The 15,284-nt window shown below is 37.0% G+C and overlaps 1 protein-coding gene across 1 annotated transcript in view; it reads right to left on the bottom strand.

Moving 5' to 3' along the window:
- The window catches only part of P3H2 (prolyl 3-hydroxylase 2), a 149,602-nt gene that overhangs the window by 29,630 nt on the left and 104,688 nt on the right, over positions 1-15,284 (bottom strand). The window contains exons 2-3 of the mRNA XM_026007357.2: positions 3,593-3,745; positions 2,350-2,539 (exon numbers count right to left, since the gene is read on the bottom strand). Coding sequence (XP_025863142.2) covers positions 2,350-2,539; positions 3,593-3,745 — 343 coding nt within the window. The remainder of the gene's footprint in view (positions 1-2,349; positions 2,540-3,592; positions 3,746-15,284) is intronic.

Genomic DNA, 15,284 nt, shown 5'->3' with positions numbered 1-15,284 from the left:
AGTATACTTAGGGGCTGAAGATTAAGCACTTAAGAAGATAGGACATTAGGTAAGTGATAGAGGAAATCAACAATTTTCAAAGTCTGTGAGTGGAAATGAACATGGTATTTCCAGGAAATGCCACAGGAGGGGATCTAAGAGACAGAAAGAGAGGGGATGAAAATATATACAAGTGCACAATTATGAAAGTCCTTATTATAGGTTTTGGGTTTTATTCTAAGTGCAGTGGGAGCCTTTGGTGGGGAGGGGGATGTTCCATGAATATATTGTCTTTTTTTTTTTTTTTGGAAGACCATTTTGACTGCCCACATAGCAAAACGTCATTAGGACACGAGGACCAGCAAGGAGGCTATCACCATGGCTTTGTTAAAATACACTGTTGATCTGAACCAGGGTGGTAGCAAAAGGGGTGGAGTGAACCAGGGACTCTTACATGCTATTAGGAGGTAGCACCTACCAGAGCTTGGTAACAAATCATAGGAGAACAGGAATTAAGAGGAATGTTGGATTGAAAAATAATGTTTTGAGATTTGTTTAGAACTACTAGTGAGGGGTGCTTTTCATAGAGACAGAAAACATTGGCATTTGGGGAAAGCATTGGCATTAATTTGCCTTCCTGCACATATAGGTGAAGTTGAACATTATTTTTTTATATATTTATAACTTAGAACACAATATGCACTCAAGAGATATTTGTTAAACATTCATTACTGAATATCAGGTTATCCTTTGCTCATTTTTCAATTATGTAGACCTTAAAATATGAGTCCTAGAGTGAAAAAAGCCTAGATTTGATTCCCAGATTCACCTTCATCACATTACTCTGAGGTATAAATTCCTCATTTAAAAAAAGGAGAAGATGGTGGATAACAATACCATTCACTTACCAGAAGCTGTTTAGAGGATTAAAAGATATATAAATATTTGAAATGCTTTGTATATTGTAACTGCTGTATAAAGTTGCTTATTACTATGCCTAATAAGAAATAAATTACCAGTAATAATAATTTACAGGTTCTGCCTAAATATTATGGATATGAACTGCCTGCCTGTAAATGTTTTGCAACTTTTTCATTTGTCATTCATAATTCAGCTTGATTTATTGTATCTTTTGTATTTTAAATCTTAGGTAAAGTCTATCTTTTTCTTCATATTTCTTGTTTTTTGTCATGCTAAGAACAGGTTTTCCATTCCTTCCATTATGCACATATTCTCTTTCATTTTCTTCTTCTTTTTTTAAAGAGAAAAAAATCTCTTTTATAGAGATAGTGTGTGCACACACAAGTATGTGCAGGACTGGGGGGAGGGACAAGGGGGAGAGAATCCTTAAGCAGAGCCCCCTGCTGAGCACAGAGCCCTACAGAGTAAGGGTTTGATCTCATGATCCATGAGATCATGATCTGACCCAAAATCGAAAGTCAGATGCTTAACCAACTGAGCCACCCAGGGGACACCTCTTGCATTTTCTTCTGATGTTTTATTATCACACTTACATTATAAACATATGTAGAGTATATTTTTGTATGTTTTTCATATGCTTCCCACCATAAATGATTAACTAGCTAATCTCCCCAATTAATGTATAATTCATTCTACCTACTATTTTAAATGCCACTTTGTAATATATTAAATTCTCATAGATAACAAAGTCCTCTTTTAAGTAACTGAAGAAAACTATACAGAAATATTCACTACTACATTGTTTATAATAATGAAAACCTGTCGCTTCCTTAATATTTATCAGTAAGGAGACTGGTCAAATTAATTATGCTTTCCCCATATATTAGAACATCAGGGCAGCCCGGGTGGCCCAGTGGTTTAGCGCCGCCTTCAGCCTAGGGTGTGATCCTGCAGACCCGGGATTGAGTCCCGTGTCAGGCTCCCTGCATGAAGCCTGCTTCTCCCTTTGCCTCTCTTTCTCTCTCTCATAAATAAATAAATAAAAGTCTTTAAAAATAAAAAAAGAACAACAACAACAACAAAAAAGAACATCACACAACCATTCAATAAATAAGGTAGACTACGTGTACTACTTACATGAGAAGTCCACACTGTATTGTTAAGCATAAAATAAAAAAAAAATGCTCAAAATAAGTATTCACAGTAATGTCTCATTTTTATAAAAAATAATTATAAATAAGTACGTAAACATTTACATATGCATCTGAAAAGGTTTGGGAGCACAGTCACCAAATTTAAGCTAGGTAGATTTATTTATAGGACATAAGATGAGTTAAATAGATGTTTCATTTTTAACAATTTATACTTTTGTGTTTTTGGAATAATTTTACAGACTGCATGTAGTAATTCTATAATCAGGAAATAAATAAAGGAAAAAATAAGCTTTACCTGCAATGGCTTCATAGAGACCAGCTTTGTACCCTAAGTACTCATACTCTTCAAATCTCTGAGGCCCCTCACACAGGGCTCTGCATTCCATATCTTCATTGAAATATTCTCTTAAAGCTTGCTCAAAGTACTTGATAGCCAGCTCAAAGTCATCAGCCTCATAATATTTAACTCCTGCACTGTAACTCTCCTGCAAAGAAGAGGAAGAAAAAAAAAGTGTGTGTGTGTGTGTGTGTGTGTGTGTGTGTGTAGATAGATAGAAATCCATCTATCTATCTATCTATCTATCTACATATCTATCCTTTTTCCCCAAAGAGCACCTCTGGAGCACTTGAATAGCAGTATTTGGGCAGACTTAGGATCATTTGGGGAGTGGGGCACTGGGCTCCTGTGCTGTGGAAGAAAAACGAAGGGTTTTACTGGGAGATAAAGACTAACTTCCCTGGCTTCACGGAATTATAAATAAGAATGGAGTTATCAAGCAAGCTGAATGCTGTGGCATCAGTCAATTTCATATTCTTCTTGAGCACAGACATGTAGAACAATATTTTCTAACCTCATCTGAATGTAGGTATGTCCATGCAACAAAGCCCAGCCAGGTAGACTGATGGGGTGGCCATGACACATTCATTTTTCCAGACCTGCCTGACCCAATTTAATAATGATGATGATGATGATGGTGATGATAAAAGGCTTATATTGAAAATCTTCTCGTATCTTGTTCTTCAATCATCTTGGAAGTCACGTGTCAGGAATGGTGACCTCTCCGATTGAAAAAAAAGCCCTTCCGACTTATTGTGATTTCAAGTAAGCTTTCATTTAAAGTCAGTAATATGTAGCTTTAAAATATCAGAATTTGTAAAGTCGAAGGGCAGTGGAAAAGCAATGGACTGGGAGCTGGGAAACCACAGTGTGACCTGAGCAATTCATATTGGCTTCAACTCCCATATGTAAAGTTTGAAGGGGGCACTGAGGTTCAGAGAGGGTGACAGATCTTTATATCATGTTCTACTTTTTACCATATCATATAGCTTTTCTAAGGGCATTTTAACCTTCTTTCATCTTTTTTTTTAACTCTAATAATTACAATATATCATCTGAGAACTCTGGCAGTATAAAACTATTACTGTATTAGAAATCAAGAATCAACCTGATATACCCCTTCCAGGCATCTGTTTTGAGTCCAGTGAAACTTAGGAATACCTATCTCCTTCTGCTTAGGGCAAGGATCCTCAGTGCTCACCAGATGTGGTTTGGCTTCTCGATCTACCAATTGGTGCACTTCGACGCCGGCCATTGTTCTGTAATTCTCGATGTTCTGCTGCATTTCCATATGCTCGGGGTTGGCCATGAAAAATGTATGGGCTGCTTCCACTGCCTTTTCCAGCTGGTTAAGCTACGGAGAAAAAAAAGAGGCCCAAATGAAGGCAAACATTTCTAACCTGGCTCAGTACTAGTCCAAGGGCTAACAGCTAAAGTGGCAGGGACAGCTTCCAGGTTACATTCACTATACTCAATCTCTGTACTACAAAGTGGAAGGTTAATAAACAGAGATCCTAAAATGATACATGGATATTCAGGCTTTAGTGAAAATAGCTAAATGTGCTCTATTCCAAATTTATTCTTTTCCCACTCTTTTCTGAACCATCTGCATTTCTGGGAAGCTGAATCTTTCTGCTTCTGTTTGTTTCATGATTGATCAAAATAAAAAGCTGCCAATGCTGTGCCACCTCTAATTCATATTTTTAACATTTTTATCTTTTATTTTCTCTTTTCTTTTTGTTCCTTTTGTCTTTAATCCTGACAAAGGGAGTATAAACAAACCTATGACATTCCAAAGGATGAGAATGAGTATACCTCCCACTCCACCAAATTTATCAGGCTTTAGAATGTGAATAATACAAAAACCAAAAGAATACAAAATAACATTCCAATGCATAACAAATGCTGAATGCAGTACATAAAATGCTTTATCACACTCCTTTGATTGAAATATTTGATTCCAAACCTACAATTTAGATTCTAATTAATACAAAAGGAAGAATTTCTAATAATCACTACATAGGCACTACAAAGACTTCTCCTATGCCACACAGATTCTCCATGTAATGCAATTTTACCAAAAAGAATTAAATTTACTCAATTTAAGATGTTTTGCTCTGTGCTTTAGACATAGAGAGAACATTTATAGACAGATCCGTTTGCCCATATCAGAAAAATGAATATTCACAGTAATAACTTTTTCATGGTAAAATCCAAATACTTTTTTTAAATCCAAATACGTTTGATCTATTTTAGAATATGAAGACATGAAAACTCATTGTTATTAAAAAGTAAACGTAAAATCATGGAACAGCATAAAAGATTCAACTTAGTCTTGCCTGAATCTTACCACTCAGGTATTAGTAAGAAATATAAGTACTGAATTCCCAAGTCCCCAGCTACTGCCATTTTGTAATAATGGCAAATAATCTTAGCCCTCACCAAAGAAAATATAAATTGCCCTATCTTAAGATCTGAGATCCTTACTTTGTCTAATCATAGTAAAGCCTTCCCTTTTCCTGTTGAATTTGCATGCTCTTAGCTACTGGCCTTCTTTTCATTAAGTCTTGCCTTATTAGTTTCCCTGCCACTTTTACCTTTGTCCTCAATTCTGTGCTCCCAGAATAATATTGGCTGTCAAAATCACTAATTTTGGATGTGGTTTCTTTTTTAATTTACAATTTCTCAACTTCTCACTCACTAAATATGAATTGTATGGACATCTACACAGTAATGAGTATACAGATATAGAGGAAAAACAGTAGGTTCTAAGTTCAGTGTCTGTCTACACTTATTGATCAAGTAAACCTGGAAGAAGTTTTCAAAAAGAATGTAATCTTGCCATTTGGAATGATGTGGAGGGAACTAGAGACTATTACACTAAGTGAAATAAGTCATTCAGAGAAAGAAAAATACCATATGATTTTACTCATATGCGGAATTTAAGAAACAAAACAGATGAACATTGGGAAAGTGAAGGAAAATATACAATAAGATGAAAACTAATAGGGTAGAAAACCATAAAAGACACTGAACTCCAGGAAAAAAACTGAGGGCTGCTGGAGAGGAGGTGGGTGGGCAGATGGGGTAATTGGGTGATGGGCAGTAAGGAGGGCACTTGATATAATGAACACTGGGTGTTATATGCAACTGATGAATCACTAAATTCTACTTCGGCAACTAATTATTTTTTTAAAAGATTTTATTTATTTATTCATGAGAGACACAGAGAGAGGCAGAGACAGAGGGAGAAGCAGGCTCCATGCAGGGAGCCCAATGTGGGACTCAATCCCGGGTCTCCAGGATCACGCCCTGGGCTGAAGGTGGCGCTAAACTGCTGAGCCACCCAGGCTGCCCCAATTCTGCAACTAATTAAAAAAAAAAAAAAAAAAGAAAAAGAAAAAGAAAAAAATGATCACAGTATAATCTATAACTCCTGTGGACACATAATTTATGAGGATATAATAAAGTCTTTGCGGTTGGTAGAGACAGTCTACAGCTAAGAGTAAAACTATAAATTATGAACAAAACAGATTAGCACTGACATACTCTGGTTCTATAGCACAATCCATTAAAATTGATAGAACATACATAAATACTTCTGTTTTTCACTTTTCCACCTTCATCTTTTCTTCAGGCTGTTCTACTGATCTAGAGAGCCTCTATCTCTTGGTCTTTTCTTGTTGAAATCTAACGTATCCCATAAAGTTAAGCCTAATTCCTGACTCTCTAAGAGATCCTTTTTCAACACTATCGCTACAGTCAAGTACAGCAATATCATCTTCTCCTTATTTCTCTATGAGCACCTATCATACTCTGTTGTACATTGCACCTCCCTGAGTATATTCATTTCTTCTAGTAGAGCTCTCTGAGACTAGAGGCCATAAGACTTCTTTTTGTTTGTCTTCACTGACTTGACATACAGATTGAGGTCTATGATATAGCTTAGGAGAAAAAAAGAACTAACAAGTAAATCTCTTACGCAAATCAAAAAGTGTATTACATGTGAGTATGCTTCTTAAGCTCTACTGGACTAAAAGGATGTCAGTTTAATAACATCTCTGAAGTCATCATTCATACTGAGAGCTTCCAATACTGATAATTAGCAAAGTATATGATTCAATAGCTCTTGAAAATTGTCAGTCACTGTTGACAAGTTGGTTCCTTTACTGAGATCTTACCACACCTGCTGTTGGATTTTTTTTTTGCACATTTGATGTTTTCCCCATTTATAATCCAGTACTGAGCATATCATCTTCCCCAATATAAATATTAAGAAGATTCCATGACTTAAAATTAAACCATAAAATTTTTTCATGAACTGGCCATGGCTTTTAAATCATTGTGAACCAGTTCAGGAAACTCAAACTGGCTGCCAAAGTCTATAAAACAAGCCATTATTTTAACTAGAATCTTGATTATCTCTGTATTCTATTTTAGAAATTAGATATATACATGTGAAGTGGTAGGAAAACTCCAGGTGAACATGCGTATGCTGCATATAATGCCATATTATGCGATGGAGATTATTATAAGGCTTTGTAAGTACTAGTTTCAGCTAAGGAAGGATTGACCCACTACTTCACTGAAACAAACAAAAAGCCAACTGCCCTGAAAGGCTCCACACTGGACTTCCTTTAAGACCAAAGCAAATTAAATTTAAATTAAAAAAAAAAAAAAGGAAAAAAAAAGACCAAACTAAAATAAACCACAAGAGAGGGTAAATCTATACATCAAAAAAATAAATTGCAAAATAAAGAGCAACTGAGGAAAGGGAAAGGATTTGACAACAAGATGGTATCAAATTTAGAAAGGAGCCAACCACTCCCCCTGAGATATGAGAAATACCGGCCAGAAATGCCTTCAAGATGCATTGGGTCATTTCATCTCAGGCTGTGAAGAACTAAGGCGAACATTTTCTCCTGCCAGCCTAGAAGCAGGACTGTACGTGGCAGTCATACTGCATGGAAAAAAAGAAATGAATGCTGATTAAATCAACACCCTGCTGACATTCTAAGTTACTCTGTCCACTGGTGAGTGAATGAAATTCTTTTGATGCACTAATGGTTTTCCATAGCGAGTAATAAAGAAGCATTTCAAAAGGACACGTTGACTATTTAGAAACCCTCAGTAGCTATCCATGGACCACAAAAGAGATTCCAAAAACTATGTATGGTGACATTCAAAACCTCCAGGATTTGGCCTCAACTCACTTTCTAGCCAAACATCTTCATCTCTGCCATTATGCAAACTTTTCCCAGAAAAGTTCTAGAAGAACTGCTCTTTTTCAAAAGATTTTATTTATTTGAGAGAGAGAAAGAGAAAGAGAATGGGGGGGGGGGGTGGAGAGTGGAGGGTGAGGGACAAGCTGACTCCATGCTGAGCACGGAGCCAGATGCAGGGCTCACTCCCATGACCCTGAGATCATGACCTGAGCCAAAATCAAAAGTCAGACATTTAACTCAATGAGCCACCCACACGTCCCTAGAAGAACTTCTAGATGTTTTATAATTTACCACCTTCCTATTTAAGAAAATACACAAAGGCCCAGTGTTCCAGTCATACCCAAATTCATTTCACTCATTCATTTATTCAGCAGGTATTTATTGTGCACTGAATTAGTGCCAGACACTGTCATAGCTGATGAGAATAACTACATGTCCAAAGCCAACAAAGACCTTACTTTCTAGGTACTTATAGCCCCGTTGAAGGGGACAAGTCTAAAGTAAATAAATCATTAATGAAATTAGTTTCAGATTGTGCTGAATGCTATGGAGAAATAAATGAACAAACGACACTGTAAGAGCTGGCTGGGGTGGGAATGGAAGCAGGACTCTATTAGATAAATTAGTCAAAGAAGGTCCCTCAGCAATGATATTTTTCAGCTGAGACCTAAATGTTAAGAAGCCAGTCATGAGTAGAATGGGAGGAAGAACATTCCAGGCAAAAGAAAGTGAAGTGAAAGGGCCCTTTCCTGGCAAAAGAAAGTCAAGTGGAAAAAGTCTTGACATGTTTTTAATGCGGAGCAGAGACTAAAGAGATATTTGAAGAGCTGGAGAAAGACAGATCACTCATAGGCTAAGATAGAGTTTATTCTAAGTGCAAGGGGAAACTTTTAAAGAATTTTAAACAATATCTGATACACATTTAAAAATGACAGTTCTGGGGCGCCTGGGTGGCTCAGCTGGTTAAGCATCCAGCTTTTGATTTCAGCTCAGGTCGTGGTCTTGGGGTTGTGAGACTGGACAATATGGGGCTCCACACTAGCCTGTAGCCTGCTTGGGATTCTGTCCCTCTCTCTCACTCAGTCCTGCCCCCTGCTCACACGTACTCTCTCTCTCTCTCTCTCTAAAATAAAATAAAATAAATTTAAATAAAACAAATTTTTTAAAAATAAATAAAATGACAATTCAGACTGCTATGGAGAGCAGATGTTTGGTAGCAGGCAAGAGAACATGGCAGTAACTCAGGTGAGAGAGAATGCTTTTACTTTCAAAATAAAAACCATTTCAAAAAAAAAAAATGGGCCAGTAACCTGCCTTTCCCCCCTCTCTCTTCCATTCCTTTCTCTTCCTTTCCATCTTGCCTATTCTTGCTTCTTTCTCAATTCAGACACACAGTACAAAAGAAAACAGTTCTACAATTTCCAAACATAGTTTACAGCAAATATACAAGTTCCCTGTCTTCTGAATTAAAGAAATACAAAGCTCAAATATTCTGAATATGAAATTTAGGACAGCTTGTCAGACATATGCAAGAAAGGAAATTCTAAAGCACACTTAAAAATATAAAGAACACTGCACTTCTGAGAGAGAATAGTTAGGATCACTTTCTAGCTTCTTAAGCCTTTTTATACAATCAGAGTAAAAACGTCAAGCCCAAAATAAGTGATTTCCATTCTCTTCTACTCAAACATCCACATTTTCAATAAAGAAGGGAATTCTTTCTCTGCTTTCATCCCCCCAACATAGGGAATTCATCCAATATCATGCATTACATTTTGATGAAGTGCTGTATTTTTTGCCTTAGCTTTTTACTTAAATTTCATAATATAACAACTTTAAATTTTTAACCCCATATAAGGTTTCTTACCACAGAATAAGCAAGCAAGTGGATACAGAAGACATCCTGTTTCTAGGCCACAGCAGAATTTTTAAGTTTTAGTTAGCATTAACATACTAGCTGCAGGGAAAGGAAGGCACTAGATTATAACATGTGCATCAAACTAAAAACTGAAAAATTCATGGGCTATCAACCATAAATATTCTTTTATGGAGCAGTAAGGATTTTTGTCTTTTGGTGTTTTTTTGTTTATTTATTTAATAATGGTGACACTAGACATTTTTGTAGCATCTGCTCTTTTCTCCAAATTTACCTCAAATGTTTGCCAACTAGTTATTTTTTCTTTACAAAACCAAATAAATAAATAACTTTTAAAAATTGAACAACATATTGGGACGCCTGGGTGGCTCAGTGGTTGAGTGTGTCTGCCTTGAGCTCAGGGCATGACCCCAGGGTCCTGGGATGGAGTCTGGCATCGAGCTCCCTACAAGCAGCCTGTTTCTCCCTCTGCCTATGTCTCTGCCTCTCTCTTTGTGTCTCTCTAAATAAATAAAATAAAAATCTTTAAAAAAATTGAATAACATATTAACAGAATATCTTTTTTTTTTAAAAAAAAGTATTTATTTATTCAGAGAGACACAGAGAGAGAGAGGCAGAGACACAGGCAGAGGGAGAAGCAGGCTGGGACTTGACCCTGGGACCCCAGGATCATGCCCTGGGCCGAAAGCAGGTGCTAAACTGCTGAGCCACCTAGGGATCCCAACAGAATATCCTTAAAACAAAGATCTATTAAGTTTCAAAACAATATTTGAAAGCAGTTTTTAAACTACTGGATTAAGCTAATCCTATGAATTACAGTAAAGACCAGGCTGTTTACTGAGAATTTGGTTTTATTTTAGAAAATTCATACATATTTCCAAATAATGTAGTCAAATTTTGAGAGCCAAAAATAGCTATATGAAAAACAACTTCACATTCTTATTTCACAATTTCTGTGATGTTACTATCCTTTAATGTAATTGACAAAACTAATAAAAAGATTCATACGTGGAATTATTTTTATAATTCAGTTATAGGAATTAAGTGCTTGTTTCTCTTGACAAATTTATAAAGTTAATTTTACCAGACACTGAGGACTGCAAAATATAGTGCATTGCTGTTTTTGTCTTGGCTACCATGAAGCTCAGAGCTAAATTTTATTCTCATAGACAGTAACTAAATTACGCTGGGTTTCTAGTATAGCAAGCTGAAGCTGGCATACTTCCCTTTTTTCTTTGACTTTGTTTTTATTCCATTTCAAAATTCTAAGATATAAATAATTACTTTAGGTAATTCAAAAGATAAACCCCTAGGATGGCCTGGCAGCTCAGTGGTTGAGTGTCTGCCTTTGGCTCAGGGCATGATCCCAGGGTCCTGGGATCAAGTCCCACATCGGGCTCCCAACAGGGAGCCTCCTTCTCCCTCTGCCTGTGTCCCTGCCTCTCTCTCTCTTTGTGTCTCTCTTGAATAAATAAAGAAAATATTTAAGAAAAAAAAGATAAACCCCTGTAAGTAAGGGACATTTCTAGTAATTAAATTTTTTCCTACATCCTGATATAGAGAATTTAGAAATTTCTAGCTTTACAGAATGCATATTAATTCACAAGTTAGGTGTCCATGCTATGTAGAAAATGAACTTATCTTTGAATTTATGGAATATTAGTCTAAAATGTAGTCATGGATATAATGAAATATTTATAACTTTCAAAATGCTATTTTTTAAGGATTAGATGGGAAATGATATATCTAAAGCGTAATATTTTCTCTGTGGAGTAAGTTGGAAAGAAAGAATGTGTATTTTAAAAGCATTTTATTTATTTATTTAGTTATTTAGTTAGTTAGTTAGTTAGTTAGTTAGTTAGTTAGTTGTTAGTTATTTTTGCCAAACTCCTTACACTCTTTCCTTCATTTACTTATAGTCCTGGACTTGATTAACAATCTCCTGCTCTTTCTAAACACTGCTAAGTTTCAAGTTGATGTTTACAACTTAACATTCAACACTAATGGTGAGTAGCCACTGACAAATTAGGTTAAGCTCATGAGCTCAGTGCAACAATAGATCCTATCAGCTAAGATGGCTAGAAGGTTCTCTTATCTAAATGAAAACCATCTTTCAGGATAAGGAAAACATTAAAGTGAAGAAGCAGAACTTTTAAACATACCATGTCAGATTAGAGACTGTTTAAAACAACAACTCCTTGAAGTTTCTGAAAAAAGAAGAAAACCTCAAAATATTAGCCAAAAAAATACGTGTGCGCTTAATTGGACAAAATCCCTTGAGCCATCTGTGGACTGTATTGTCTAACTTCCTAACAAGAGGACAGCCAAGACTTGGATGCTCACTGGCAAGGAGAGAGAACTGTCTTAGTGATGGAATGTGGGCAAGTCGTCTCTGCCACGGAGCCAAAGAAACTAGCGTGTGTGGCTTATTGGTATGTTACTGTTGTTTTTGGTTCTAAACATTAGGACAGGGGAAGGTTGAATAACTGGGCAGGCATCTTAACCTCTGCAGTATTGTCCAGAAGTCTCCCTTGAGGTGTCTGAGGATGACTAATGGTTACCGAAAAGAAGGTTTGGGCCAAGATCGTCTGACATTTGCTTCCTGCTACTGTTTTTGGAAACACAGCTGTAATCCTCCTCAGAAATTTCTTTGAAAGGCAGATGTCACTCATTTCACATTCCAGTTTTGCCAGCAAACTTTGACTACTGTAGTAGCCATCCCTTTAACCGGTTAAGAATCTTAGTTGTATCTGATTATAAGAAATAAACAGAAATCCAATGTCCCCCTTGGTGAGCCCAGAACTGGTTTCCTCTCCTTTGTGACTTCCACATTGATGAGCATGATCTTATTCGTGAAGTTATTATTCAGAATTTACCATTCAGAATGTATATCGTTGTATAGTTTGCAATGCGCTTCACAATAGTACTAATAATAAAAGTGAAAGTAATAAAAAATGATCACGTATTGAGGGACTACTCATTTCCTTTTGAAATTCTTCAAAGAACTAGAAGATGAATCCCCTACCTCACCTCGGGCCCAGGGCAGAGGTACTTGATCATTATTTACAAGGGCACATTATGATCCAAACAATGAGCAGTGGCACCATGCAGAAGCAAGTGTTGGATAGCCTGAGTGGCCTTTAATGAACTTCCCAGTATGAAAACAAATTTGTTGTCCTAACAGTTCACTCATGCTTTGCTTCTGCCTGGTTTTCATCATGATAAATGGGGATGAATGTTGTCTTTCCCTAGTGACCCATTAAAAAAGTTCTAGCTGGCCATCACTTCCCTGGAGCCAACAGCCAGCCCCTTAATTGCTCACTACCAGAGTCCTATCTTTGCGGTCAGCAGCAGCCAGAGCACATTCCCCCTTCCCGAACTGTACAAAGTTGCAATCGTTTGACGTAATTTGTCAAATATGATTGCAAAATGGCAATTAACTATGGATTTGGGCTTTCCGCTTCTGAGATATCCTTTAAAAATCAACAGTGAAAAAAAAAATCAACAGTGAAATAGCTTAAGATAGACTTGGCACTGATTTTTCTGCTCTTGAGAATATGGGAAAAAAGAAATAAAGAATTTCCAAGCCTTTTTGAGTGCCTGCAACATTGTTTTGTGAAATAACAAAGCGATGGGCATTAAATACTTGTCATGGGCAAAAAAGGGATGGGAGCCCCCAGGGTTGAGAATCAAAGTGCAGGTTTACTTCCTGTTTCTCTCCTAAGTGCCCCTGTTTCCTGAATGGTTTTGGGGGGAGGCACACAGGGAAAAGAAGTAATAAATATGGCCTTGCCTTGTTAAAAGTGCTAGGATAACATTGGACATAGCCTGACAAAACTGATGATTTGGGGAGAGCTTCGGAGTTTAGTGACCCTGTAGAAAAAAATGCCATCATTCTAATTTCCAACGTCTCCTTTCTACTTTGTGTTTTTGAAACAAATTTAACATTCCACCCAAACCACTCCACTGTGAGAAATATAAGAAAAGCAAACAAGCAAATCAAAAGCTTTTCCACTTGTACCTTTTTGGTATAAATATGCCACATTCCTCTTTGAAATACAAACTCTCTCTAGCCCCAAGAAGGGTGGGGAGATTTACTTCAAAATGTATTTCAAAACATTTACTTGATCTCAAATAAAGGAATGTACCATGGCTGCAAGCCAGAGGGAGTTTCACTCCAAAGACCCCTCTTGGAGGGGACTTCAAGGAGGGACTACAGTCCCTTCAGGTTTTCAACCTATCAAGCTGACTAATGGGTGTTCCTAACCTGACAGGCCACATGCTCTTATTAAAGGGGTGGTTTTGATGATGGAGTTCTTTCAGTGTTCCATAAGCTCCTCTGGCATCACACCTGCACTTTTTAAAGCATTCAGCCACAGCAATAACCTTCAGGCCGTATTGTAAATTAAATATCCCTGCCATATACGCAAGTTAAATATAAACACAAGCATTTTCTCTGTACCTCAGCCAACAGACGGTACTGGAAAGAAGTTCCAGTCCATCTGAATGTCTGAGGAGGTTAAAGCTTAGAGAAAATTCACTTATTTACAGAACTTATCAGGGAGCATCAATTCTTGGGTTACTTTTGTGGCACTTGCATTGTCTGTGAATACTAATTCCCATTAGCCATAGATAACCACGGCTGGAAATCATTTAGTACCACTGCCTCAAGTGGAAAAAGGAGGTGTGCAGAAAACTAATAGCAGGGCTGTGGTTAAAATCAAAGTCTTTTATTAAAATGTTCACAAACACACATTTGGGATTTTAATACCTGTTATTTCAAAGTCAAGGTGAATTCATGCATATATGGTCCATGTGACAAGTGTTTGCTGATCACCTCTGCCTCTGAAAGAACTATGATAGATGTCCTGAGAGGATGTAAAATATTTGCAGTATGGTCCCTGATCATCTATTAAATACAGCCCAGTAGGTCAAGGATACATATACGAACTATTAATATCAAGAACTAAGTGTCTACAGGATTAGAGGGCAGGGTAAGTGGGTAACAGGCAATGCAATGCTATAGAAATTGAGAGAAATTTGAAATCACGGTAACCTGGGAGGCTCAGGGCAGGCCTCTCTGAAATGTGGGACTGAGACTGGGTCATGAAGAATGAAAACCATGTGGATGTCTCATCTCAGATGCAGATGGAGCGAGCAGGGAGAAATGAGAATGATTCATGTTTCTATAGACGAGTCATTTGGCTAATGCAGTTCATATGCAAGATCTAGATTACAGAGTAATGGGGAAGAAGGATGAACAGGGCTGTGCTGGGGGGGGTGGGGGAAGGGGTCTTTGAACACCAAGCCAAGGTGTCTTGACTTGGTATTCTAGGAAAAGATGTGTTGTGGTGTTGCTTAAATTTTCATTTCCCTGACAACATATGATGTGGAAGATTCTTTTCAGATATGTATTTAGCATCTGTGTGATATGCCTGTTAGGGTTTTGGCCCATTTTTTAATTTGGTTGCTTTCTTATTTTTAAATTTTTATAGTTCCTTTACATATTGGATAACAACTCTTTATCTCAAATGTGCCTTTTGTAAATATTTTTTCCTAGACTGTTGTCTTCTAATTTTCTTGACATCATCTTTTGCAGAACAGAAATTTTCAATTTTCATGAAGTCCGGCCTTCAATTATTTCTTTCATGGATGGTTCCTTTGATGTGTCCAAAACATACTGTCATATCCAAATTCATCTACGTTATATTCTACAAGTTTTACAGGTCTGTGATCAACTTTGAGTTAGTTTTTGTGAAGGACATAAGTTCTGCATGTAGGCTCATTTTTTG

This window comes from Vulpes vulpes, chromosome 3 (assembly GCF_048418805.1).
Source record: "Vulpes vulpes isolate BD-2025 chromosome 3, VulVul3, whole genome shotgun sequence".
NCBI lineage: Eukaryota > Metazoa > Chordata > Mammalia > Carnivora > Canidae > Vulpes > Vulpes vulpes.
This window is presented reverse-complemented; position numbering and strand designations above follow the sequence as displayed.